Source organism: Rhinocladiella mackenziei (genome assembly GCF_000835555.1).
Source record: "Rhinocladiella mackenziei CBS 650.93 unplaced genomic scaffold supercont1.4, whole genome shotgun sequence".
NCBI lineage: Eukaryota > Fungi > Ascomycota > Eurotiomycetes > Chaetothyriales > Herpotrichiellaceae > Rhinocladiella > Rhinocladiella mackenziei.
In genome coordinates this window covers 1,759,905-1,785,183 of record NW_013550601.1, presented here as the reverse complement: position 1 = coordinate 1,785,183, position 25,279 = coordinate 1,759,905, and the positions used below count along the sequence as shown (strand labels likewise).

At 50.3% G+C, this 25,279-nt stretch overlaps 10 protein-coding genes across 10 annotated transcripts; 6 read left to right on the top strand and 4 right to left on the bottom strand.

Moving 5' to 3' along the window:
• Positions 1-291: 291 nt before the first annotated feature.
• Z518_05796 (uncharacterized protein) lies at positions 292-1,434 on the bottom strand (the record flags this gene model as incomplete). The annotated part of the gene is made up of 3 exons (XM_013416607.1): positions 292-1,084; positions 1,138-1,211; positions 1,279-1,434. 3 exons carry the CDS (start codon positions 1,432-1,434, stop codon positions 292-294), a joined length of 1,023 nt encoding a protein of 340 aa, XP_013272061.1.
• A 769-nt stretch (positions 1,435-2,203) lies between these two features.
• Z518_05795 (uncharacterized protein) lies at positions 2,204-2,801 on the top strand (the record flags this gene model as incomplete). The annotated part of the gene is made up of 3 exons (XM_013416606.1): positions 2,204-2,275; positions 2,441-2,553; positions 2,612-2,801. The coding sequence occupies 3 exons, from the start codon at positions 2,204-2,206 to the stop codon at positions 2,799-2,801; spliced, it is 375 nt and encodes a 124-aa protein (XP_013272060.1).
• Positions 2,802-3,442: 641 nt separating this feature from the next.
• On the top strand, positions 3,443-5,122 carry Z518_05794 (uncharacterized protein; the record flags this gene model as incomplete). Its single annotated transcript, XM_013416605.1, has 1 exon — positions 3,443-5,122. One exon carries the CDS (start codon positions 3,443-3,445, stop codon positions 5,120-5,122), a length of 1,680 nt encoding a protein of 559 aa, XP_013272059.1.
• A 724-nt stretch (positions 5,123-5,846) lies between these two features.
• Positions 5,847-7,424, top strand: Z518_05793 (uncharacterized protein; the record flags this gene model as incomplete). The annotated part of the gene is made up of 1 exon (XM_013416604.1): positions 5,847-7,424. One exon carries the CDS (start codon positions 5,847-5,849, stop codon positions 7,422-7,424), a length of 1,578 nt encoding a protein of 525 aa, XP_013272058.1.
• A 1,016-nt stretch (positions 7,425-8,440) lies between these two features.
• Z518_05792 (uncharacterized protein) lies at positions 8,441-8,824 on the top strand (the record flags this gene model as incomplete). The annotated part of the gene is made up of 1 exon (XM_013416603.1): positions 8,441-8,824. The coding sequence occupies one exon, from the start codon at positions 8,441-8,443 to the stop codon at positions 8,822-8,824; it is 384 nt and encodes a 127-aa protein (XP_013272057.1).
• Positions 8,825-9,610: 786 nt separating this feature from the next.
• Positions 9,611-11,908, bottom strand: Z518_05791 (uncharacterized protein; the record flags this gene model as incomplete). The annotated part of the gene is made up of 1 exon (XM_013416602.1): positions 9,611-11,908. The coding sequence occupies one exon, from the start codon at positions 11,906-11,908 to the stop codon at positions 9,611-9,613; it is 2,298 nt and encodes a 765-aa protein (XP_013272056.1).
• A 1,494-nt stretch (positions 11,909-13,402) lies between these two features.
• Z518_05790 (uncharacterized protein) lies at positions 13,403-17,026 on the top strand (the record flags this gene model as incomplete). Its single annotated transcript, XM_013416601.1, has 3 exons — positions 13,403-15,495; positions 15,563-16,426; positions 16,480-17,026. 3 exons carry the CDS (start codon positions 13,403-13,405, stop codon positions 17,024-17,026), a joined length of 3,504 nt encoding a protein of 1,167 aa, XP_013272055.1.
• Positions 17,027-18,669: 1,643 nt separating this feature from the next.
• Z518_05789 (uncharacterized protein) lies at positions 18,670-19,418 on the bottom strand (the record flags this gene model as incomplete). The annotated part of the gene is made up of 3 exons (XM_013416600.1): positions 18,670-19,060; positions 19,201-19,341; positions 19,405-19,418. The coding sequence occupies 3 exons, from the start codon at positions 19,416-19,418 to the stop codon at positions 18,670-18,672; spliced, it is 546 nt and encodes a 181-aa protein (XP_013272054.1).
• A 2,121-nt stretch (positions 19,419-21,539) lies between these two features.
• On the bottom strand, positions 21,540-22,955 carry Z518_05788 (uncharacterized protein; the record flags this gene model as incomplete). The annotated part of the gene is made up of 4 exons (XM_013416599.1): positions 21,540-21,754; positions 21,812-22,138; positions 22,186-22,639; positions 22,671-22,955. 4 exons carry the CDS (start codon positions 22,953-22,955, stop codon positions 21,540-21,542), a joined length of 1,281 nt encoding a protein of 426 aa, XP_013272053.1.
• An 871-nt stretch (positions 22,956-23,826) lies between these two features.
• On the top strand, positions 23,827-25,038 carry Z518_05787 (uncharacterized protein; the record flags this gene model as incomplete). Its single annotated transcript, XM_013416598.1, has 3 exons — positions 23,827-24,039; positions 24,193-24,802; positions 24,899-25,038. The coding sequence occupies 3 exons, from the start codon at positions 23,827-23,829 to the stop codon at positions 25,036-25,038; spliced, it is 963 nt and encodes a 320-aa protein (XP_013272052.1).
• Positions 25,039-25,279: the final 241 nt, after the last annotated feature.

Below are 25,279 nucleotides of genomic sequence, written 5' to 3'. Positions count from 1 at the left end.
TTATCGAGCCCATGTGTCATGTGTCAAAGCGGGCTGATACTTCAGAGAAACTTAAAACGAGGAATCTTGGCTACATGGCCCTCCGATCCTAAGCGTTCTGATGTGTACCAAGTTGGAGGAATGGAATTCTCTGATCAGCTAAACCCCAAAGGGGCGATGCTCCTTCAGCGGGGTGAGGGAAATCAAGATCTCAATGTGTCTATCTTTGGGCAAACAGGACCTACGCCACAGAATATAACTTTCCACCGTGGCAAATCTAGCCACGGCTGACTTCATATTCTGGGGGCCTCGTCACATTTTCTTCCCGTCAAGATCGGCATAAAACACCCATCCAAATGATTTCGATGGATCATTGAATCGCAATTTCTTGTCCAGCGCGTCGATCTTCTTGACATCTTCGGGTCCCAGCTTAAAGTCGCCTTCCAGATTGGCTTTGATGCGAGATGGGGTTTTCGATTTGGGAATCACACTGTTCCCTCTTGCGATACCCCACGCCAGAGCCACCTGGGCACCGTTCTTGCCGTATGTTCGTCCGATGTCTTGGAGGACCGGGTCGTCGATCAGCTTGCCCATGTTCTTGCCCCGGTCGTAGACTTCGTTCGAATTGCCAAAGGGCGAGTACTGTGTGACGTGGATTCCTTGGGAGTGGTGCCATGATACAAATTCGGGCTGTTGTAGGTAAGGATGGCATTCGAGCTGGTGAGCGGCGGGGATAATGGAGCTTTCCCTGAGAAGACGGTCCATCTCTGCTCGGGAGAAGTTGCTGACTCCAATGGCTTTACATTTGCCGTTGGCGACGAGTTTCTCCATTGCCTGGTACGTGTCGACGTAGTCCGTGTCTCCGGTCAGGATCTGGTTGTCTTTCTTGGGCCGAAGCTCGTTGCCTCGGGCGAAAGGACTAGGCCAGTGCATCAGGTATAAGTCAATATAGTCGGTATCCAGGTCCTTCAGGGATGCATCGCAGGCCTTTTCGACGTCGTCTGGGTGGTGTGAGTTGTTCCACAGCTTGGTTGTGATGAAGATATCGCTTCGAGGCACGCCGCTTCTCTTGATTCCTTTGGCGACACTGGGCTCTGTACCGTATCTGTCGCCGCATTAGAATGAGTAACTTGAAGTCCGACAATTGCCATCAATCACATTCGCGCAGTGTCAATATGTCGGTATCCCACCTTCAGAGCCTCGCAAACGGCATCTTCTTGGGCGTTTTTGTCCTGTTTTCCCCTCCTCTCAGGTAAGTAAACCTCGTCTTCCTCGAAGTGATCATCATCTGTTCCTTACCTGCCACGTCCCGAACCCAATTGCTGGAATCTCGGCGCCCGTATTCAATGGGAATTGCGTCTTAGTATATCCAGCAATCGTTCTTGTCTGGTTGGGAATCTGCCGCGCCACCTGTAACAGCCTAGCCGAAGCCTGCATGCCGTACCTCGTCAACATGATGGGATGCATCTATGAGAGAAAAACACACGCGTTCCCCCGCGCGCTCCAAAGTGTTCTCTTATACGGTGAAAGAGGCTTCGATGATGGCATGACGCCCGTCTGGAAAGGCTGTCGCCGACGAGGAAATAGCCCGAGGCTCATCGCTCGATGATAGGTTCGGGGCTCGGTTGGAATTATTGAACTTGGTTGACATGATGTCAGTTGAAGAATTTTCATTTCTCGTGTCCTCATTCACAACGCATTACAATGACGGCTGGAAACACTGGATATATCGTCCATCTGTCTCAAATGACTGCTCGACCTGTAGACGGGCTGTAAGGGAACCCTCACTGCATAACAAAAGGTAAGGTGCAAGTCGTGTTGGGGCACTATCTAAGCTCAATCTTACCTTGGACCTCGTCCTTGCAAATGCATCAAGGAATACATTTCGAGCTTTGCACAGAATAATTCAGAGACTCTAGGTCATTCTTTAAATCAGACCATATTTTCCTGCCTTTTTCTAGTCTCCTCGCCTTCCTTGGTCGCTGCTTGACGATGTCAGCCCGTAATGAGAGAATCGAAGTCTCAAAGCACCCCAAATTTTCGCTAATTGCACATGTACAATTACCTGCCCGTACGGTCGTCGAGTGAATGATTCGTGTTTGAGCAAACAGAAGCCTTGAAGAAATTCCTTGCCACTGGCTGCCACGACAGACCTGGAACGCAAGCTACACAAAGACTTTGTCAGAGGCGAATCCCTCAACTTCATTCCTGCCCAATCGAACCAATGCGAGAGCCTCGGAAGCGAGCCAGGTTGGGCGAGGCTGTTCTGTGGGAGTACCGGGGCCCTACATTCTTTGTATGTTGTCTGGAGGGAAGGTCATTCCATTACGATAAGTCTGACCTCTACAATCGCTGCGCTATCCTGGGTCTCGAGATCTTCATAGTGATCTTCCGGCTGACGAGTCTCGCATTTTTAGCCAACTGCACTCGGTGGCACAATGGCTTCTGGCATGCTCCGTAGAGTCCATCCGACATTGACCTGCGCAAGAATCTCATTGTCAAGCGAGGAACCAATAACTATCACACTGGGGTCGCGTTAGCTGGAACTGTCGCTGGACTAGGCGCTGCTGAATTGTGAGTGCAGAGCTTTTCTATGTTTCTGATGTATGCAGCCTTTTAACCTCAATCGCAGTGCGCTGTTCACCCGACTCCTTGTCTTCTTCGGAATGTCTCTGTTCAAGCAACGGATGGCATCCAAGCGGAGTACTACTGCGGCACCAAATACTCTCCCAGCAGCTGAAACCGAAGCTGTCGAAACGGAGGAAGAGGCAACAGAGAACAGGGCGGAGCAAATCATATATCTGTTTGATCGTGGAGGATGAGAATCTCAATATGTCTCGGGGTCTGCTTGAGAGCGCTCTGTATGGGAGTGGGGAATGACGGGTACTGGTGGGACACCAATGTGCATGTGAATGGATAGGGAGCTAGACATGAATGACATAATGATTTTGATCTTTTTCGTCTCCGATCAAGATTTCCTCTGTCTAATCGGATCGGACCTGGATACGGAGATGGAGATGTCGGATTTGGCGGAGAACAACGGAGAAGCCGGGCTGCTTCTGTCATGGCGGCTCGATTCCATTAGCAAACCAAAAAAGAAAGCTTCCTCCTCTCTCCTCGATTCTGATCGCGATCATACCTTTGATGACATTCCGAATCGCCTAACTCTCATCGTGATTCGATGACCCTGTTGGATGATGGATCTAGGTGCTCCAGATCCGTCGTCTTCTTGCTCCGCCTTTTTCAGAAACGATGGAAACCTTTATCGCCAGTAGGTTCCCACGTGTGCGGGCGTCACTCTACTCGGAATTCCGTTGCTCTCATAGTGTACGCTGTCTTTTCATTCTGTGCTGCCAATATATAGGGTTGGCCCTCGTTTCGAAAATGATGTCGCAATGAGAATATGTCCAGACGGTGAATTTCCCGTTTCCGTTCTCCCTAAGTCGACCCTTTTGTGCCCTTCATGCCTCTGAGCAATGGCTTCTCCGACAGTCCCGCGATGGTCCCGACTGCCTCTCAAGAGATCGGGATACAGACCCCAAACACTTCTTCGACTGAGATTGGAGCTTCGAACCTTCCCCTGGCCGAAAAGGCTCCCACGCAGCCTGATGTCGAGGAATCCATGGACGCTCGAATCGAACGGCTCGGACGAGAACGACCACCTACCTTCAAATCAATCTGGGCCGAAGTCGCCTTTGTGTTTAGCATCATCATGTCCCAGATCTTGACAGAATATTTTGTCTCCGGATTCAACGTCATACTTCCCAGAATCATCCACGACCTCAACATACCACAAGCATCTAGCGTCTGGCCTGCTACCGTCTTCTCCTTGGTTATTGCAAGTACTCTTCTGGTATTCGGGAGACTTGGGGACATGTGGGGTGGATATCCCGTCTATGTGTTCGGATTGTCGTGGCTGACAACTTGGAGTATCATCTGCGGATTCAGCATTAATCCTCTCATGATGGATCTGTGTCGAGCATTCCAAGGCCTTGGAGCGGCAGCTTTCTTGCCCACCGGAGTCATGCTGATGGGAAGTGTCTATCGACCTGGACCTCGCAAAAATCTCGTGTTCGCTCTCTACGGCACCTTTGCCGTGGTGGGATTCTTCATCGGCATCTTCTGTGGCGGGATTGTTGGCCAGTTCCTCACATGGGGATGGTACTTTTGGATCGGGGCCATTCTCACCGTCATCACTATTATAACATCGATCTTCTCTATCCCCAATGATCGAAAAGAGCGACTTCGAAATGGCATCACGATGGACTGGCTTGGGGCTGGCACTATTGTCTCCGGGCTAGTTCTGATCGTCTTTGCCATTACCGAATCGGCGCATGCCGAACAACGTTGGCGTACACCCTACATTCCGGCACTGTTCTGTGTGGGGTGCATATTGCTCCTGATCGCAATTTACGTAGAGGGTTGGGTGGCCAAGGCGCCGTTATTGCCGGGTGATATTTTCACCGTCCCGTGCATGACACCACTGGTGATCGCATTGCTTCTGCTTTATGGGAACGTCGGCATACTCCTTCTTTACGGAACCCAGTATTTTCAAAATATCATGGGCGCCACTCCACTCCAGGTCGTTGCATGGTTCACCCCGATGGTTGTCGGCGGATTGATCCTCAGCACCCTGGAAGGATTCATCCTTCACTTAGTGCCCGGACGCTGGCTTTTGGTCATCTCTGGTCTTGGAGCAATCGGAGCACAGCTTCTCCTGGCCCTGATACCCGAAGGTGGGAATTACTGGGCATGGATCTTTCCCGCGGCCATTCTTGGTACCGTTGGTATCGATCTGTCGTACAACCTGATGGCCGTGTTCATCACAACACAGTTGCCCATAGCCCGACAGGGTTTGGCAGGAGGGTTGATCAATTCGGTCCTTCAACTGGGCATGGCCTTGCTTCTCGGTCTCAGCGATATTATCCAGTCATATACGGTGGAAGAAGTCGGACTCAAGGAGAGTTATAAGAACACGTTCTGGTTCGGTGTCGCCGCCGGTGGTGCAAGTTTGGTTTTAATACTGATCTGGGGGAAGGTGCCTAAAGCAAAGAGTGATCTTACGGCAGACGAGAAGTTGGAGTTGATGCGGGAGGCAACAAAGCTTTCGTCAGGGAATCGTCAGGGGAATGATGATGCATGAGAGACCGTTAATCTCCGCGGCATCTAGACGGTCCAATTTGAGCATAGCAGGACGGAGATGGAACGGATAGACGAATGTACACACTATCGAGGAATTGGATCCTTCTCGGACAACCATATCGACCGTTCATATGTTTGTCATTCCGCCTTTCCCCAGGCGAAACTTGCTGGTTGGCCGCATTCGGTTTAGCGTTCGGCCGCCATTGTCTCGATTCAAGTTGAACTTGTTCGCCCATATCATCATCCAACTTTGTTTCTCTAACTGTGTTCTTGTAATTGACACGGCGCTTACGTAGCGTCCCAAGTATTGTTCCTGTGCATCGATCCTGCGAACATCACTAGGCCATTGTCAAGTGGATCGCTTAGCAACAAACCTCATACTGAAGCCTGGGCCGCAATCTTGGCGAATCAGCAAAGGCCCTTCGAAGATTGCGGACGTCAGATGAAAACAATCAAACCAATTCCTCACTCTGTAGGGCGCTCGTCGAATATTTGATCTTATCGGGAACGAGCCAGTGGGAATTTCATCGCTCTGCTCAGCGCTAGCGCGTCTTTGTATTACATTGGTACCTTCGTGCTTCCGACTTCAGCCTCATCCTGTTCTTTGTGTCTCTTGACTCATGGTCCAGCTACCCGGTATTATCAGCCAGGGTCTGTGATAGTCATGAAATACTGGTCCTTGGTACGAGAGATTGCAAACGGCCATTTAAAACTTTACTGTGACAATGGATGACAACACTGAAGAAGAAATGGAGGGAAGTCACACCCATAACTTATTCACCAGAATCCTCACCGCCTGCGGCTCTTTCCTCAGCATTAGAAAAACCCCAGAATCGCGTCAAAAAGCAGATCCTTCTTCTAAAGGTTCGCCTCTGAATCAAAACCAGCCGGAAACTCAACCCAAAGCAATCCCCAAAGTCAAAATGCTGAATCCGAATGACCGGCAACGGCGAGGCCTTCGAGAGGTGATCGACGATGACACATTTTGGGAAATGGACGAAATGGAACTTCTCCATTTGATCAAAGCAGAATACCCCGAGGAACTGGAAAGATTAAAAGGGGCAACTTTCGTCCGAAATCCAAATGCATCACGTCCAGAGGGACCTTCCATCTCCGAATCACTGTACGGTCAAGAATATGCCGAGGTCAATCGAACTCTGGTTGGTGTTCTGGCTCTTCGCTGGCTACACAATGATGAGTATGAAACATTTATTGGAACTCAAGGCCCAGCACCGATCGTTCTAAAGCGGGAATCTTTTGAATGGCTGAGGAGGCTGTTTGAACGGGGGCTCCGAAGCACTGAGGATACCTTTACTCTTATAACATCCATGGTCATCAACGATCTGGGTAAAGACCCCCATCTTGCAAGTGACTATGCGAAGTTGAAAGGAATAGACATTTCCCGTGTCAATCACGACATGATTCTCTACCATGCTGTGGAGGCGGGAATGGTTCCTGCTCTAAGACGCCTGACACAAGAGAACAGAGACAATCTCCTGATGGGAATCAAACTGGGGTCCAGTTTCAATTTCGGGCAACTTGCACAGGCTGAAAATGCGCCGGCATCCTTGGCAGGATTGCTGGAAATGCGTGGTCGCGATCGGGCATTTGAGATGCGATTCATGGAACAGATCTTGGACCTATCAGGAGCATCTGGACATGAAGACTGGACCTGTGCCAAGAAGATGATCGAGCCAATCTTTCAATCGTACAACAATGTGTACGATGTCGCTCACGCAATTATCAGTGGAGGGATGAACCTTAGGCAGGGTTACGATATCATTCTGGTCCGGAAGTTGAAATTGCTACACGATGCAGGATACATGCGAGAATTTGACATCAACAAGCCAGCAGATCGAGCCTTAATGCGATTATTCTCCCTGGGCAACACGACATATACCCAGAATGCAGATATTTTCTTCTTCGCTTTCACTGAACGAATATCAACGGAGATTCGGGATAAATTGATCTACGGACTCAATGTCGAGGGGAGCATCCACGAGCCTGCTGTTCAACCGACCTATACGCCAGCAATGCTCACCAAGGCTACTGGGAATACCGTTCGCGGTTCTCAGGAGGAGAAGATCAATGCCATCGCCGCCATGTTACGCTATCTGGCTCGATGCCTGGTTGTGGAACCTGCAAGTCTGCAGAAACTCAAGAAAGGCGTCACTGTTATTGAGAGAGATGTGAGGAAGATTATCCCAGTCTTGGACAGTGAGGAGTTTAAGAAAAATCCCGATATCTTAGATCGGGAGGACATACCTGAAGACCAGGTCGCCAATTTGGCTCCCGGGTATTGATTGTTTTGGTTTCTGCAATCGGATATGGGCATAGCGTGGAGAATCGGTGTCGACGAATGGAATTATTGGCATGAAAATGATATACCGACTCTCACTGTGATGAATATCATATGGACTTGTATAAATCCAAGTCACTCCGGTCCTGTCACGTGGCATGTTTGATCTTATCAATGAACCTCGGCAACCAAGACTTTTATTATGAGCTAAACTGGAAAAGGTCTAGTTCAGGTTTCTTGCGAGATTTTCCGGCATCATCTCCGAAAGCCGGACATTAACCGGACAAAACCTGCGTCCACAGCCTCGCTCATTCAGCCTTTTGCGCCAATCTCAGACCTCAACCTCACCACCTCATCCACTCCCTTTCTTTTCCATGCGCTTTGTCTTAGGTCTACCGTGGCACCACAACTGACCCACTGGTCATAATAGCACTACAATGCTATGATCTTTCTATCAGATGCATTGCTCTATGACGATAAGTTGCCGAGGCAGTTTTTTCTCATCGTTATCGTCCGTCTTTCCTTTCTTTCCTGCTCTTGATTTCCTTTACAAGCCTGCGATTTGTTCTCTGTTCTTTGCTCTTCTGTTCCCCGCGTCTTATCTTCTAAACCGCGCTCAGCTCAGCTTTGGATTCCGCCTTTTGTTTTCTGAATCATATTTCCTTCCTCGTCGGCGTCAATCCCCTCCAAACCTACGGAGAACGGCGATATTCTGCTTTGATTGCCACCATTCTGCCCTTCTTCGTCCTCCTGAGTTCCACACCCAGGCTCAGAACAAATAAACCTCAAAAAAAAAAAAAAAAAGACAATCCTGTCTACAATCTTCATCAAAATGTCATCTCCTTCACACTCACAAGAACGTTCTCCCTCTCCGTCCGGCCTCCCTCCCCCTCCGGCGGCCCCCGTATCCCCTGGCAAGGAGGGCGGACTGATTTCACGGACGACAGCAAAATCCCGCCTCGAGGACGTCTGCCTGATGGATCCAAGGGTGCTGATCATCTCAGATGGATCTTTTATCGGATGGGCTTCAACGATCAGGAAATCGTCGCGTTGAGCGCTGCGCATAATCTTGGCCCCTGCCATGGTGACCGCTCGGGCTTTGAAGGAAAATGGGTCAATAATCCGACACGGTTCAGTAATACGTACTTCAAACTCCTAAAGATGCATGATTGGAAGAAGACAAAGTTGGCGAACGGGCCGGAGCAATTCGTCTATGTGGACGAAGATCTCGAGGGTGGGGAGGCCGACGGGGAAGCTGAAGAACTCATGATGTTGCCTACGGATATGGCCCTGTTGCATGATCCGAGCTTCCGGGCTTGGGTTGACAAGTACGCCGAGGACAAAGAGCTGTTTTTCCGCGACTTTGCGAAGGTGTTTGCTAAATTGTTGGAGTTGGGGATCTAGAGGGATGAAAAGGGGAGGGTCCTCAATGATGAGAATGCGAAGGCAGGGTATAGGAGTGCGCCGAAGAAGAGTGATACGGTAACGGTCCTTAAAGATCAGAATGAGACGCAGATTGGGCGTGAGGCCAAGGGATTGAGGGAGACGAACGAGATGGTCAAGGTCAAGGCGAAGTTGTGAGATCAGCAGAGGTCTTCTGGGAAAGAGCGGTGTATTTGAATACATGAACGTGCGCGTATGTGGGTGCGGACTTTTTTTTCTTATGAGGATGCAGGCAAGTCATGTCACAGAAAGTGGATTGTTGGGAAGATGAAGAGAGGAGAGATATATGGTATGGATAGGAGGGCGGACGAGGAGACAGACCAGACTCGATTAGAGTCGACGAGATACCCATATTATAGATTAGACTAGAGAGTGTATACGGTGGATCTCGAGGTGGCGATCGAGATAGATTGGGAGGGATGGCAGACATGGGAGAAATAGACGGATAGACAAAGGAACAGGATAGGAGACGCGATGAGGCTACGAGTAAAAGTACATCAAGGCCAAAGCCGATGCAACGGCGCAAAGTGGTGGTGTCGTCATCTCCAAATGTGAATGAATACTTATCCCGGGCGCCTGGGTATCTACCTACGGTTGTCAACCAAGAAGTTTTGGAACAAGGACGATGTCATTTGTTCCATATCAGCGAAAAGCATGCACGGAATCGGAAATCCATACAGGAGTATGGTCAGTACTAGCATATCCCAAGCGCCGGCAGGCCGGACAAGAGGCGCTCTTTTCAGTGATTTACCAGTGCCTGATAGTGACCAGGAGCCTCTTATTCTCACCCTTCTCATCCTCAACGCCACTGCCATCAGTAGGGAACGACAGTCCCATTTTCGTCAACATATCCCAGACAAATTTCCTCTTTAGCCCTTCACGCACGGGGATCCGCTCCAATGCTTCCGTGCCGCTAAAGTATTTCACGAAGATTGGCCAGTATCGACGTAATTCAGCCGTTTCGGTGTTGGGGTCCGCATTCGTTTCAGTATCGGAGGCAGGGTTTTGCTTGGTTGGAGACGTAGACAGATCTGTCCGTGACGGGGACCGTGAAGGTACCAGTGTCGAGGCGACGTAGTCGAGCCATCGAGATTCTTCGGGGGAGGCGCGCTGAGGGGACAAGATCAGGCTGGCGGCTTTGGGGTTGTGTTTCGGTTGTTGCGTTCCACGGATGCTGGTACGGTCGGTTGAGATGGATTGGCGGCCGTCACTGGAGGGCCGGCTGATGAGACCAGGTCGTTGTTTGAAGGCGGCCACTATGTTTGCTGTAGCTGGAGTAGTGCTGTTGCCGCTTCCAAAACTTCTCGATAGGGTCGACTCCTGCTCTTTAGACTCCTCGTCCATAGCACCAGTAATCGGTGTTTTGGGTCCTTTCTCGTCGCGTTCCTTCTCACGGACGGCTTTCTTCACTTCAGGGTCGACACGGACCAAGGCAAATGTTCGCAGTTGGGTTACCCAGCCATCGCGCATGAGCCATGCCAGAACCCGGTAGTATTCTTCCTTGTGATCGCTGGTGGGGATCAGGGTGCCGAACGGTACGGGAGTGCCGCTGAGAGAATTCAGCATCTTGGGCAGGGATGGCATCATGGGAAATGTCGCTTCGTAGGCTTTACAAGCTGAGACGAGCTTATTCATGTTTGCATTGGGTGACACGATGTATGTGTCTCGTTGATGGAGTGGCGGAATTGCTACGGCACGGCGCCAGTAGACGAGATGCCGGGCGAGATTTTGGATATCGCCGAGGGCGATTTGCGAGGCCACTGATATTTTGTAGAAAGACTTGGTCGGATTTGCTTTTCCAATGAAATTGGCGAGCGGCATTGCTAGCGGACCTCCTGCGGCTTGAATGTCCTTGAGGATTTTATGTGGACTGGATTTGAGTAGAAGAGTGAAATTCTTGGATAATTGCAAGGGGCTGGTGGTCGATGCCGCATCGAGATCAGACGCTGTGGAGGCGGGATCGGTAGCTGTGGTGAGCCATAGACCCGGTTCGAGAGGGGGTTCGGTCAACGAGGGCAGGTAAGATGTCGAAGTAACAGGAGGAATTTGAAGAGATACGGATAGTTTGGACCCCAGTGTGATTGCTGCTATCTTGGAAGTCGAAATGTTGTCAAACACTCGGGCGATGGCGGCCGCCAAAGAAGATCGACGGAGCATTTCCGTATACAGAGCTTTGGTGGGTGACTGTTGTTGTAGATGGGTCGATTTGATCGATTGAAGTAATTCCGATTGCTCCCAGACATAATCGTGATGTGATTGTTCCCACTTCAAGACCTTGGAAAATTTCTTGACAACGTGATCGTACATCTCTTTCACACGGAGGGTGTGTTCCAAACTGGGAGGGTCCATCACAAATACAACATGGAACATTGTCAATTGGCTTTTGGCAGGTTGCTTTGTGTGACGCTTCTGTTGGGAATCGTGCTCGGTGGCGGCAGCCCCGTGGCCATTCACATGATCTTCATTTCCACTCTCACTCAGAATCGCGTCAGAAGATTGGTGCGAGCTTTCGTCGTCAATCAGCTGCGGTTTGGGGGACCGGGGCTTTCGCCAGAAGCCATCCTCACGGGCGTACACGGGTCGACCCAGAAAGGTCAGATCATTGATCCCAAGTTCAAATCTCCGTTTGTGCCAGGCTCGACCTGGGGCCAGCAAGCTCACAAGCCCATCTTCTCCCAGACCCAGGAGAGGCTCCCAAGCAGGTTTCCATTCTTCATTGTCTTGTGTCCCCCTCTTGGCTAGATAATGACCATCGTCTTCATCCGGCTGTTGGGATCGATTGTCATGGCCCGGGCTGGCCGCTACTCCATCGCTGGTTCGCTTCACGAACAACTCAAAGTCATCTTCGGAAGAGGACTCTTCTGAATCACTGCTGGAACTCTCTCCTTCCTCTTCGTCGGTCGACGCCAACGCATCGGCATGATCAGTGGAAAATGGGTCGGGAGGATAGTGAAATACAACTTGAGCACCAGAACCAGTTCGACCTTGAGCGACGAGGAGGATGGCGAGAAGAGAGGGATTGGGAGAGGTTGCAGCTGTCGACATAAGAGCTCAATGTTGGATGTCCACAGTTACCGACGCGTCCAGCCCCTGCAATGGCATTCCGTTGGTCCGTTTTCTCCTGCATACGAGGACTCATATGAGCCGTAGCAATTGATCTCGTGAGTCGAGCAAGTCACTAATCGACTAGCTTCAGCCTCGGAGGTTGAATCGGTTTGGGCCATGCTCCAGATGCATGGAGCGGGGAGTCATCACAAGAAGTTGGATGCCATGGGTAGCAATCGCAAGCCCGCCAAACCGGGGGTCTCGGGTTGTCGTGTTGCTGACAATGGAGAGAATCGGGCCAAATCGTATCGAGATGGGGATGCGAGGGGAATGTTGGTTGGATGGGAAGAGGAGAAGGAAGAATAGGCAGCGCAGCACCGCGCGATGCAGGTGGGTGGCAGTGAACAATAAATTCGGGGCAGCAGGCGGGTATGGGGGGCAGATGGCTGCGGTAAAATACTGGGTGAAACTGGGTGAAGTCGCAGTGGAAGAGGGGCTCGTACAATGTAATGACAAGGCGGCAGCCCTTCTCCTCTCAAACTTCGGGCTCAGGCTGTTCGGTCGGAAGTCCCAAAATGCCGCGCTAGCAAAGACTTCAGTCGAAATTCATTCATTCATCACTCGTAGCTTTGCACGAAAAAAAAGGACTTCCTCTTTACCCACACAATCCGTCAACTCCTCTCTCCATCAACCTTTGTTTTCCATTCCTTCAACGTCCTTGTCCTGGTTCCTGTGGAAGCGTTCTCACTGGACCCTGCGCATCTGCGCGCTGTATAGGTCTGTGCGCTTTGGGACTTCCACTCCAAAAGTTTTGGACGACCTGTCACCTCTCATCCACCTCTTACCAACCTGCGCACCCTCCGACCGCGGTCAATACGTTTCAGGCCGTGAATCGTCTACCTCACTTGTACATCGGCTCAAACATTGTCTGCACTACCAGTCGTGGCCGTTGAATTGCTGATAACGAGTCTGTCTGGCTCGGCCCTCCGTTGAACAGAGACTGCGTTGGCTCGCTTAAATCCAGCGTCAACCTCGAGACCAAACCTCCCATTGACGACCACTTCCAAACAACGGCCGACCAAAAGAGCTGTTTGTCTCTTATTATCGCCGAGCCGCAATCCCACCGAGCCTTGGTTTGGAATCGGTCGTCAGAAGTCCTGCCTGCGCTGTGCGGAAACCATAGTTGTGGGGGTGGTTTTAGCCAAGGCTGTGGGATTTCAAACTCAAGGAACGGTCAAAGAGAGAACGTATTTCCAAATTGAAGGGGTCTCACTGGATTCAGAAAACTGCTACGCGGCACGTCTGCCCCGTCTTCACCTGTCTCCCACTGGCTTCATTGCACCGACACATCACCAGTGGGGGGAAAACCCACGAGGTCGATTGAGGCATAAATCTCTTTTTGGTGACACAATCCTGACCGTTGTACTGGACTCTCTTACTGGTGACCAGCTTGTTGCTGGTGAGGGGTTTTGAATTGTGGTAGTGGAAAAGGTGATGAGGAATTTCCTGACTTTCTCCGAGAAGATGGCGTCGTCTACAGGCTCGGCGCCGGTGTTTTCTTACGCGCAGGCTGCGAAAGGATTGACTCCCGCATCTTCGACACAGGCAACCTCACGCAATGAAAGTCCGGCCGCATCTGACAAAAGTGCCAAAGACCGGGTGACTACCGAACAGACCAGCAATCCGTCAGCCGGGAAAACGCCCAGATCAAAGACGGAGTCTGAGGAGAAGCAAAGCAAGGAGTCGAGCTCGACCAAATCGTCCACCAAAGATGCGACAGAGAATGCTCCGCCAGCACCGCGGAGTCAGCCTCCGAGTCCAGATGACAAGTCATCAAGTGGACCAGGCAGCTCACCCAGCATTGAGCCAAAACAGGACGTGCAGAAAGATGCACCTAGTGCACAGCTTCAAAATGGACGGACACCTTCAGAGCCGTCTCCGGACTCATCTTCACCGGACAAGGGCTCTCAGGGTGCTGCAGAAAAGAAGTCCAAAGATGGTGAGGACGACTGGGAGAAGGTGTCAGTAGAGAAAGAACTCAAAGCGGCTCCTATTCCGGCAGTCAATGTTTGGCAACAGCGCAAAGAGGCTCAGGCAGCAAGGATGAAAGAACGAGCAGAACAGCGAGCCACGATTCAGAATCCGTCCAACGCGGTGCCCAAACCGAAGAGTGGGAATGAGGATTCAAAGCGGAGGGTCGCCCATAAAGATGGCAGCAGTGAGAGAGAAGGAAAGAATGCTGATGCCACACGATCTAATGCTCATCGAAAGGACATTTCTTCGGCTCGTCCTTCTCGACCTGTATCTCGGCAGGGAGAAAAGGCTGGTTCGGAGGTGCCGCCGCCCGTCGGTGATGCACAGCTGTGGCCCACTCCTGAGAGCTCGAATACCGATGAACGACGCAAATCGACCACGTATGAAAAGGCTGATAAGGCCGAAGCCAAAGGCAACGGCCAGAAATCATACGGGAACAATTGGAAGCCATTTCCTTTTGTGCCGACTGCCAAATTCGAGACTCAGCTCCCTGCCTCCGCTCGACGAGGTGGGAGAGGTGCCCGAGGCCGAGATTCTAATGGACGGGGCAGTCATCTCAATTCTGCTGAGAGGCATGATTCGACCGCGTCGATGGGCCCGCCTCCATTACCAAAGCCATCTGGTGAACAAGATCGAGGCCGAAGATCGGAAGATTACCGTGGCGCCCGTGGTGCATCTGTTCCCACCGGCAGCACGGTCCCTGCTAGTGGCGATGATGCATCATCGACTTCCCGCAAAGTTTCTGCCCCGTTGAACCAGGAGCAAGCGGGGACCGACCATGTCGGCGTTGTTCCCCCTGGTGAAGATCAAGCTCCAAGAACCGGGCAGAGTTCAAGATCGTCTTCGAGACATACTGGACGTGTTGCAGGCCGTATGGTCAATGGAGAAAACAATACCTCGACGGAGCAATTTTCTGGTGGTTGGGTTCCGTCCGGCGACCAATCCAATCGTTATTCATATCCCTTTGATCGATTCAAAGGTGCCGGTACTGGTGCTACTCGCGGAAACGGAGAATTTGCACGAGATCGTGGTGCTGGCCGAAATCGGGACTGGTCGAGAGACAAACCTGATTCGGCTCGCGAGAAGGTCGAGTCCTGGCGTGATCGTGAACCTTCAGGCGATCAGAGCAGTCGACGTGAAAATCGACCAGAGCGTGGACGTGGAGGCTACCGGGGTAGAGGTAACCACACTTACAATCCACCTTTCTCAGCTCATGCATACACGTCTCCCTTGCCCCAAAACGGATTTGAACCTGCCAGGTCCAATTCTCATTCCGAAAGTCGTTCAAGACAGACTTCGCAACCGTACCAGCCAAACCAGCCGGCTAGCACGACTCGCAACAATCCACGTTCGCAATCCATCCCTGTTAGTATGATGTTTCCTGGCTATTACAATGGGGTGCCAGCAATGCCTGGAGGTCTGCCCCCATTGCAAACCGACATGCAGATGTATGGATATCCGCAAATGCACATGCAACCGGGCATTATGAGCGCGATGCCATACAACGATCCTTTGAATTCATATGCCTTACTATCAATGGTGATGACTCAGGTGTAAGTTGACTTGATTTATTTCCCCCCAGCCTCCCTTTGAGACGACTTCCTGACAAAAGCGTTCTAGCGAATATTACTTTTCAATTGACAATCTTTGCAAAGATTTGTACTTGCGTAAGCATATGGACGGTCAAGGCTATGTCCCATTAAGTGTGATTGCCAATTTTAAGCGGATCAAGGCGCTCACGGAGGACAACATGACTATGGATACTCTCCGTCAAGTTTGCCAGCAGGTAAAGAGTGTTGAATTCCTACCCGGCACCGATGGAGATGATCGGATTCGACGTCGTGAGAATTGGAGAGATTTCGTTCTTCCGATTGAGGAGAGATTGGAATCCGCTCGCAACGATGGTCCTGCCCCGAATCCAGATCAGTACAACCGACCCTCCCAACCCGAATCGTCAGCCACATTTGATCCATCGTTTGGCTTGGGTCAACTGCGCAGCCCGTCTCTAAGTGTCGCTGCCACCAACGGCGCTTTTCACGCGAACTCGCCAATGTCGTATCTTCCGGGGGCACAAGCCGATGGCCAGATGGCCAATGGTCCTTTTGTTCCTTCTTTGGAAGACAATTCCGACGATGCAGCACGTCGAACCTCCATTGCGTCTTTTGCTCCAGCCGCAGGCGCTGTGCGATCATCTCCGAGCCATGGCTCTGGACCAATGGCCGATCTTGTCAATGGTCATCGTCGTCAGGTTTCTCGTGCAGATATCGAGGAGAACGTGTTCCCTGACGAGAATATTCCGAATATCAACATCCGCATGCAGCCACGCCACTTCGGTGGTCAAAGTGAACCATTTCCTCTTCCCGATATGGCGCTCATGACTTCCCATGAATCTTCTGGTGGACCCAACGAGGGCAACAATGCTACCATGAATGTTGGGCCATCTCGCGTCGCAAGCTTACGAGGAGGAACCAGTAGCCCGCAGCAGTGAGTCATTTCGGAAAGTTGGTTCGATATTCGCCGCTGACCAACCCTTCTAGACTGGAACAATTGCGCCACCTCTCATTTGGATTCTCCAGCTTCGTTCCAATGGCGGACGAGAGTTCTGTCATCTACGTCACGAAGGACGGTCAAGAAACTCAACTGCCGCCTCCTCAGCTCGGACAATATGATCAGACTTATCAATCCCTCCATGACGTGGCATTCCAACAACGACAACATGGCGTCGAAGGCGCTCTGGAACCACTGTATTCTTTCTGGAGTGATTTCTTGGTCGACAAATTCAATCTTGGCATGTATCAGGAATTCAAAACTTCTGCGGTGAATGATTTGCAAGAGGGCAATGACAGTGGCATGACTCATTTGGTTCGCTACTATGGGAAGCTCTTGAGTGGCCCTGTCCCTGTCAGCGAACGCCTGGCATCCGACATGGTGACCCTGGCCCGCGAAGAAAAGAGGGATGATCGCCCCATCTTCCACACATTGCGAGCTGCTTGGCGAAACGGTGCCACCAACATGAAAACCATGAAGCGGCTCAGCGATATCCTCACAGCGGAGGAGAAAGCTGAATTTGATAAGAGTGGCTAGGGTGGACACAGCCGCTCATGACCCTTTCCGCCATCATACCGTCGAAGATGTCATTGTAATCAGCAACATGGTCACCTTTCATCTCCATTGATTTGGAGGATGTACCAACTCCACCAGTTATGTCAGAGGTTGAAATTTCCCAGCATCGAATCGGCGTTCTGGCAGATTTCAACCAAATCCCGAAAACCGAATTGCCATGATCTTTGTTTTTTTTTTTTTTTCGCCAGAGGACGCATCAATGTCACTCAGAATAACGACATTCTAGCTCCAACTTCGATCCGAGTTCGATTGTACTTCCAAGTTCGTCAGTCATCACATCACATTTCTTGCTTTGACGAGAGGATCTCACATCGCAGGGGGAGAGAGCATGTCCATTATCGATCAGATTTATATTCCCAGTGTTTTTTCTAACAACACGGTCGGGATTGATCAAATGAAATGCGAATCCCAAATCAATTTCAATGACCAAGCCATTAACCTTTGGCCATATTATTGCAAAGCACCACAAAATCGGCGTAATCTCTCATTGGCTTGAAACTCACACGACCGATTATGATTGAGATACCACTGGCACCATACCCAAATGCTTTGCTTTGCTTTGTTTCGAGTTCATCATTGATCGATCCTTCGCTGGTCCTTTTTTCCCCCTTTCTATTAGCTTTCCTTGTGTTCTTGCATAGATAACCATTTCGGTGGTCATGGAAATGGTATGGATGGATGGTGGTCAGGCATGGGGACAAATAGGACAGGATCCACAAATTGATCGATTGACTGATTGATTGAAGGAAAATGGAAATGGAGGAAAGCGAATCCAGGAGAGCCAGGAGATGTCTTTCCGTGCGCTACCATTATTGTCACTAGCTTGACACTCGAAAGTTCAAATATTCAAGTTCAATGATCACCGACACAGAGAAATGAAAATGGAGATCGAGGCAATGGTGACACAGCATGCAAGAGGCACTTTGATCAAGATATTGCGAGCCGTGAGCTTGTCGTCATTGAGTGAAAGTCACTTTGCCATTGACTGACCGCTCAAGATCAGTGCTTGGGATTTGTGTAGAGCTTCCTCGGCTCCGTTTTTGAAGCTCCTTCGAAGTCCAAGGCATAAGAAAACCAGGAAAAAAACAGAAAAAAAGAAAAAAAATTCAAGGGAAGACAAAAGTTTGTACACAGTACTATGAGACGAAAGAACAAAACGATGATTGCATCACAATCCTGATATTTCCATTTCCGTATTATGGAGAGCTTTTGTAGGCCTTTGTCACTCGACATTCGTGGATTCGGTGGCGGTTGATGCCACTTGCCCCCAGTCGGGCATTGAATATGTTTCTGTGAAAGAGACGCATTAATCGCCGCAGTGATTTTTGCCATGGCGTAATGTGTCTTTGCTCCCTCGGTGGTCTTGGTTTGAAGTTCTTCCCGTCCGAGACGTTTTGTGCGGCACATCCAAGATGATGCGTTCTCCTCTTTTCCTATTCTCAGCTCCGCTTGCACGACCTGTCTTCGCTGATTTTGCTGAGCGGGCACATGGCCATCCTGGTCAACAGTCAAGCAGCAAGCTTTGTCTGTCTTTCCTCTGCCACCTCCTCCGGTCCCTCGAGTGCTTTCACCGTCTGAGACCCCATCCCTTCTGTTCATTTAGCTTAACTCAAATCGATCTTCCACAGTCCATCACCCAGATAATGTCCCGCACTCATCGCCACGCCCTTTTTCTTCTCTTTCATCTCCTCCGTGCCCACTTCTAATTGTCCTATCAAACATATCTCCTCTTTTCCCTCAGCCTGCACGGCCACGACGTCGCCGGCTCTCAGCTCGTTTTCTTTCTCCGGCAACCAACCCCCCGCGGACGTGAGGCCGGGAACCATCAGCGTCGCGCCGGAGAGGACGAAGCGAATAGCCCCTCTGTCAATGCGTATTGTTTGGAACGCGTGCGGGTATTGGTGCACGACTTTCAGATGTGGAATGATGGGATCATCCATGTGTTGGTAGAAGAGGGGCGAGGTGTCGAGGACGTATAGAGAGACTCGGTCCGGTCTGTTCGGCTAGTCCGTCAGTGATTTGAAACCAAACGTTGTCAGTCAGCTCCAGCCTTGCCGGAAGAAGAGTGTGTCTGGTCTCGGCCCCAGGCCCAGTGATCCAAAGATGTACGTGTAGAGAGCGTGTGTACGACCTACAACTTCACCAGATCCAATTGACTTTTCTTAGGCATGATCTCGTCGATATGCGGTTCAAGTTTCGGGTATGTCTCGAGAACTTTGGCCCTAATGCCCCTCTGCACCGAGGACTTGACTTTGGATTTTGCGCCCGCTGACAAGCTATTCGGCTCTTTCGTTAGTTTGTTTGCCTTGTGCATTCGTCTCGACGTGGTGTCAACTTACTCCTTCTTGAACATGACGAACGATCTTGGGGGGTTTGGGAGTAGGTGGAATTCTGTTGGCTTGCACAGGCAAAATGATGAAGAGAGCTAAGTCGGAGAGGTCCGCGACAAGAGGGCGAGGGGTTTGCATGTGAGGAGAAAGCCTGAAGTAAGAGTGGCGGGAAGTCAAGGTCAAATTCTGTATGAAGGGAGGGTTGGGTGTATACTGCATTATTATGCAGCATCCAGAGCCATGAATCAAAGTTGGCTCTGGGTTGTCATGTCAGACAACCGCAAAGGGGAGTTGCTGCCTCATGATTTGACCAATGATTTACGCAAAATTCTCCAATTCGATTCTACCATCTATTCAGTCAATTTCAACGGGATAAACCAGGTCACTCCACCTTGATCCTAGACACTTCGATGACCTTATTACTTGGACACTACCTTTCTAGATGTAATAAAAACCGAAAATCCAACGGTGAGAATTCTGCAGAGCATGAAACTATCCCATACGCTGGGAGAAATTCAGAACCCACCGGTAACCATCCAGGGCGACGGCGACAATCTAACAGTGGCCCGAAATCTCTTCTCACATCCACGGTGCCTTTGGATAGATGCCATATGTGTAGGACCGAGAGAGGATTGATTGATTGAATCCATCTGAGCGAGGCGCAAGCCACGAAGGCTGCGGTGCACGTGACTAGGCTAGTCCCAATGTAGACTGCCAACAATATGCATCAAGGTGACATCACCGAATTAAACGAGCAAGTTCATTTCGTGACTTCAATCTACCGAGGAGCAGCATCGATCCTTGTATGGCTGGGGAGAGCGATGGCCAAAAGCGATTTCGTTATTGAGAGAATGATCTACCGAAAACGTCGAGAGTCGATTATCAGCCGGCTTATGAATTGGATCGAGCACAGTCAGATTTCTTTCCACCACCTTGGTTTCGACGCCGTTAAGTTCGCCAGGAGATTGACACGACCCAGAGAGTCGTCATCCCTTGCGGGAAAGCGAAGCCTCACGGAATTGCATAAAGAAAATCAGCAAATCACATCTGGAGACTGCATCAAAAGCTCAACATGGAGAATTTTACCGACTTAGTTGTCCACCAACTATGAGGCATTCAGGTGGCATAGGGTAGGCCAGCCATCGCTCAATCCTAGCGGCGATATTCCGGGAATCTGGTCCTATCACGGGGGAGATATTTTGGACCTTTTCGCGACTGGCAGACTGACCGCGTAATAAGATTTAGTCGATCCTTGGACTTTCCGACATCCCCATCGAACAATCCCGCCATCTGTCCCTCGGAGACAATGACGGCACTCTGCCTTCGTGGGTTTCTGACACAGCCCCACTCAAAGAGAAATTGGTATTACTTCAACTACAAGTAGGCTGCTAGTGGTATTACCAAATCGGCCCTGGCAGTCGCTTGGTCTACTACAGATCCAGGGACTGTCGTCGGTCAAATAATCGGCTTCATCCGATATGTGCAGGTCCTCCTCACTCGCCAGACGACGAAAGCGCTTTCATGCAAGATTTCAACCCAAGTCGGCCTTACACATCCTTGCTCGAATGACCACGGCCGGGATTTTGATCTCGTACCGAGAACTGCTCCATCAGGGGATATGATGTTTATCCCGCACGGTGCAAAAACCCCATTCCTCTTACGTCTGAATCGGGAGCCATTTGATCCTCCCGCGTCTGACGAAGACCCCGTTGAAATTGACTTGGAGGACGGCCTTGAATGTGAGGTGGCTGGGCCATGTCGGATTCGAGATTTTATGAGGGGGTAGGCGATGAAAGACTACGAGGATGATCGAGTGCATGAACTGGCCTTGGTATGAATCTGCAGTGGGTTCAAGTCGGATTTGCGTGTCCATTATTTGGTGAGCGACCACTGTCGGAAAAGACTGAATACATTTGAAGCCGACGCCCTCTCTTTACTAAAATCGCCACGAGGTTGCTCGTCATACTTGGCCTTCGTCCCAAATTACCGTGAGTGTCATACCTACTTTCCCTCGTCAGAGTGATGCACGTCCCATGCTCGCCGAGTCCTATTTCTAGAGATCTGTTCTCGGATTCTCGGATATCCACAAAAGCAATGTCATTACGACAATCTTTCCAAGAATCCATGGCTTTTGTCCACCCCGGTTACCATTCGAGTGTCTGGGGAAAGCTTGATGTTCTTGAACATTTCTCAAGTTGGGGACCGTCCACTGTTCCGTCGATTGCGTCGCACAAAGCTGCTGCCTCCTGGTCAATGTCGGCGGTTCCGGTTACTCGGATTGCCGGTTGCAGTTTCCTCTTGGCCATCTTCTCATTCCGCTGGTGTTGAGTCAGGATGGCAAACAAATCAATCGATCGACCTAAAGATGTCCCATCAGTCTTTTCCTGCAACATGAAGCTGTCGATTTATAACCCACCTCCACATTGATATGCAAAGTACGAATTGGTCGAAGTCTTCGAGACCACTGGTTTCGACAGGTTGATCACCTCTTTCTCCAACATCCACTTCCATCTATCGACCGTGTTTGCTGGAGCCGTGTATCCTTCTTTGGCATAAATGTCACATCGGACCATGACCTCCGAGCATGACCTTGGCAATAGTGTCATGGTGCACCAGAGATCTGGACGGAGCTCTTTTATGATGCTGAGTGGTCCCAGAAGTCTGACCATCGTGGGCCGTTGAAGCCGAGAGAACCAACCAAAAGGGTTCTGTGACCATTGAGACTGGCTGGAGAATTCATTTGCTGGTCTTGTGAGTGACACCACTGGGTCAAAATTCGGGCTGACTTACCAATATCCTTCCAATTGGTCGCACACGTCACATTCATTCCATCTACCCAAGAACAGCTCCCCAGATCAACGTGAGATTTCACATTGTTGAAAGGGAGGTTCATGGTACTCGCGTCAAAATTGACAAACACCAGCCCCTCTCGCGTCACAATCGATTTTACTTCGAACAGACCATTTTCTTCATGCACAAATCCGGGAGACTCGTCGAACTTGGGCGCCTTGACCAACCGACCTCGGTCATCATATTGCCATCCATGATACTTGCACGAGAAACGTGTAGAAGTCCCGCACGGCTTCCGCACCACCGTATAGGCCCGGTGCCGACAGACGTTGTGAAATGCTCGAAGTCCCGAGTCCTTGCCGAGAACAACAAAGAAAGAAATTCCAGCAACGTCAAAGGCATGATAATCTCCCGGTGTCTTAAATCTGCTGCGATGGCAAACGAACAACCATGTCTGATCACAAGTCAGTCCGAGCACGACCTACCCGGAATGTGCCGATGAATGGGCCGACCTTGCTGAAAAATGCTCTCTTTTCCAGTTGAAAGACATCATCATCCGTCATGCCCTCCCTTTTCAAATTTCCTTTCTCCGCTCCATCAAGACCGGAGGCCGAAGGGGATATCTTTTGTGCCGCATCAGCCGGAAAGTATTCGTGAATAAAGTTCAACAATGGCCGTGCAACGAGATAAGCCAAGCATGAAAATACCAAAACATATATGGGAAAGGGAGTGCTCAGCCACCCGTGGAGAGGGTTCATCATCATTGCCATTGTCCTTTAAATTTGGGATCTACAACGATGGCTCTACAGTTCGAGTGGACGTCACCGGAATCTACCCATCATATATCATGAGATCCCAAAACGCCTTAACAATTCCCGGGTCCCATATTTGGTCCGAGAACAGCAGCTCTGAAAGCTTTTCGCAATTGTACATGCGGTCGATTATATGGGACCGACTTCGGATCCGACGACAATGATACTTTATGATGCCCACTTGAAGCCTTCCGCCCAGAATCTGACACGGGTCTTGTAGCCAATGGAGATACGCGATGTCCCGAACGGGAAATGCGATCCCGCGACATCCCATCTCGGGAATCCAACGACCCCTCCTCTTTTCCGTCATGATGCTTTTCGAGCACACATGTGGATATACCCTTGATAGAAATCCAGTCAAATGGCGTGCTATTATCACATGGAAATTCGAGGCAGAGGATCATCAAGTCATCATTGATCGTCTTCCCAGTGGACTCTTCACCCATCAATATTTTGTCGGAGCGAATGGAAATTCGTCCCATTTCCGTCGGCATTTGGATGCCTCTTTCGGAATGCTTGGGTGCTACTCATTCACTTCCCCTTCTCCTCGCTTAATACCAAAGTAGTAAATACTTACTTCTCAAGAGGACCTGAATCGGGAAGAGGTAAGAAGTAAGGGATCTTTGGAACATTCATTGATGGTGATTATCACAAACAACATACTCGATCCTTATACAGCCACATCTGTGGTATGGCATGATATACCACTGATATAAACCCCACCAACCTGACACCACATATCAATTCCTTGTGGCTCAGAGGGTCTGTGTGACGTGGACCAACAGGCAAGAGTCCGTCTGTCCATCTCCAAGGGTATCGATCCTCCGCCATGGACGCAACGAAAACCCTTCCAGCCTCATGGTACTGTTCTCAAAACCTGTATCAACTCGAACAACGCGCAGTCTTTTTCAAGGCATGGTACCTCGTCGGTGCAGTCCCCAGATTCGCCGTGGACAGAGAAGTCGAGTATGAATTTGCCGGTGTCACTGTCGTGGTGAGGCATGATGGCAATGAGAACTTTGAAGTGACCAGAAAATCTGATGTATGTATACGATACTATACCCTGTCCTCTCTCCCTTTCCGTTTCTCCTGCCTTGATTCTTACAAACTTCCTCCCTACCCCATAGCGACCCTTCTCCTAGAGACATACATTTGTTCATGTGATGGATTGACACTTTTGTTCTTCTCATTCTAGGGCCTCCTCCTCCCTTATCATCTGACTCCAACAGGCCTATTATTTTCCGCCATTTCCCCGTCCGCTCCTCCCTTTGAACAATGGTTCCCTCCCTCCCTTGTACGACTACTTTCTCACTACAACTTCCGCCGCCTCCCCCACCGCCGCTCCATAAAATATCCAGGCCGCTTCAACTGGAAAACCATGGTCGACGGGTACCAGGAGTGTCTGCACTGCCAGTACACCCATCGCAGCTTCTCAGTCAGATACCCACCGACTTTTTACGAAGTGCATAACCACGACACATACAGCCGGCATATCTCCGACCCAGCGAAACCGAACGATGGCCTCTTTTTGTACTTCTTTCCGGTCTGCACGCTCAACTTGTATGGTGGGGGCATGAGTAGTTTTCGAGTGTGCCCAGGGGAGAAAGTTGGAGAGACACGCATGGAATTTGATTACTACTTTGACGACGGCCATGGTGGGACCGAGGAATTTGAAGAGTACTTTAGATTCGTGAGGAAGGTGGCGATGGAGGATTTTGAGCTGTGTGAGGTTGCACAAGAGAATTTGGAACGGGGCGTGTATTCACAGGGTGTATTAAATCTGGTCAAGGAGAGTGGTGTTTTGCGTGAGTTCCCCGTTCCCTTACCACTTCTCCTTTTCTTTCTGATGCATCTTTTCCTTTCTTTCGCTGTTGTCAACTGACGTTTCGTGACGATGGTAGACTACCAGCAATTGACGAGGAAGATGGTCGTTGAGAAGTTCAAGGAGGAAGAAGCAGAGAAGAATGCCTTGACGCCGGCGAGCAGTAGGGCAAGTGGGGTTGGATCCTCATATCAGGAGGATGTTTCGGTCTCGGCTTGAGTGGTGGGCCACATGTTCTCAGTGATGCTGCGGACCATGGATGTCTTTCTGGCTCAGAGGTAGAGTGATTGTCATGTCGAGGAAGCCAGCTTGGAGAATCCTTGAACAGGTTCTGCTTTCAGAAGCCTAATTCCTCCCGGGACCCTAGTGGTATGGTCTCTGGCTCTAAGGTCGTATTCCATGCTAGAAACGCCATCATATCGTTGTCGTAGTCCGTATGACGAGTCTGGCACACATATCT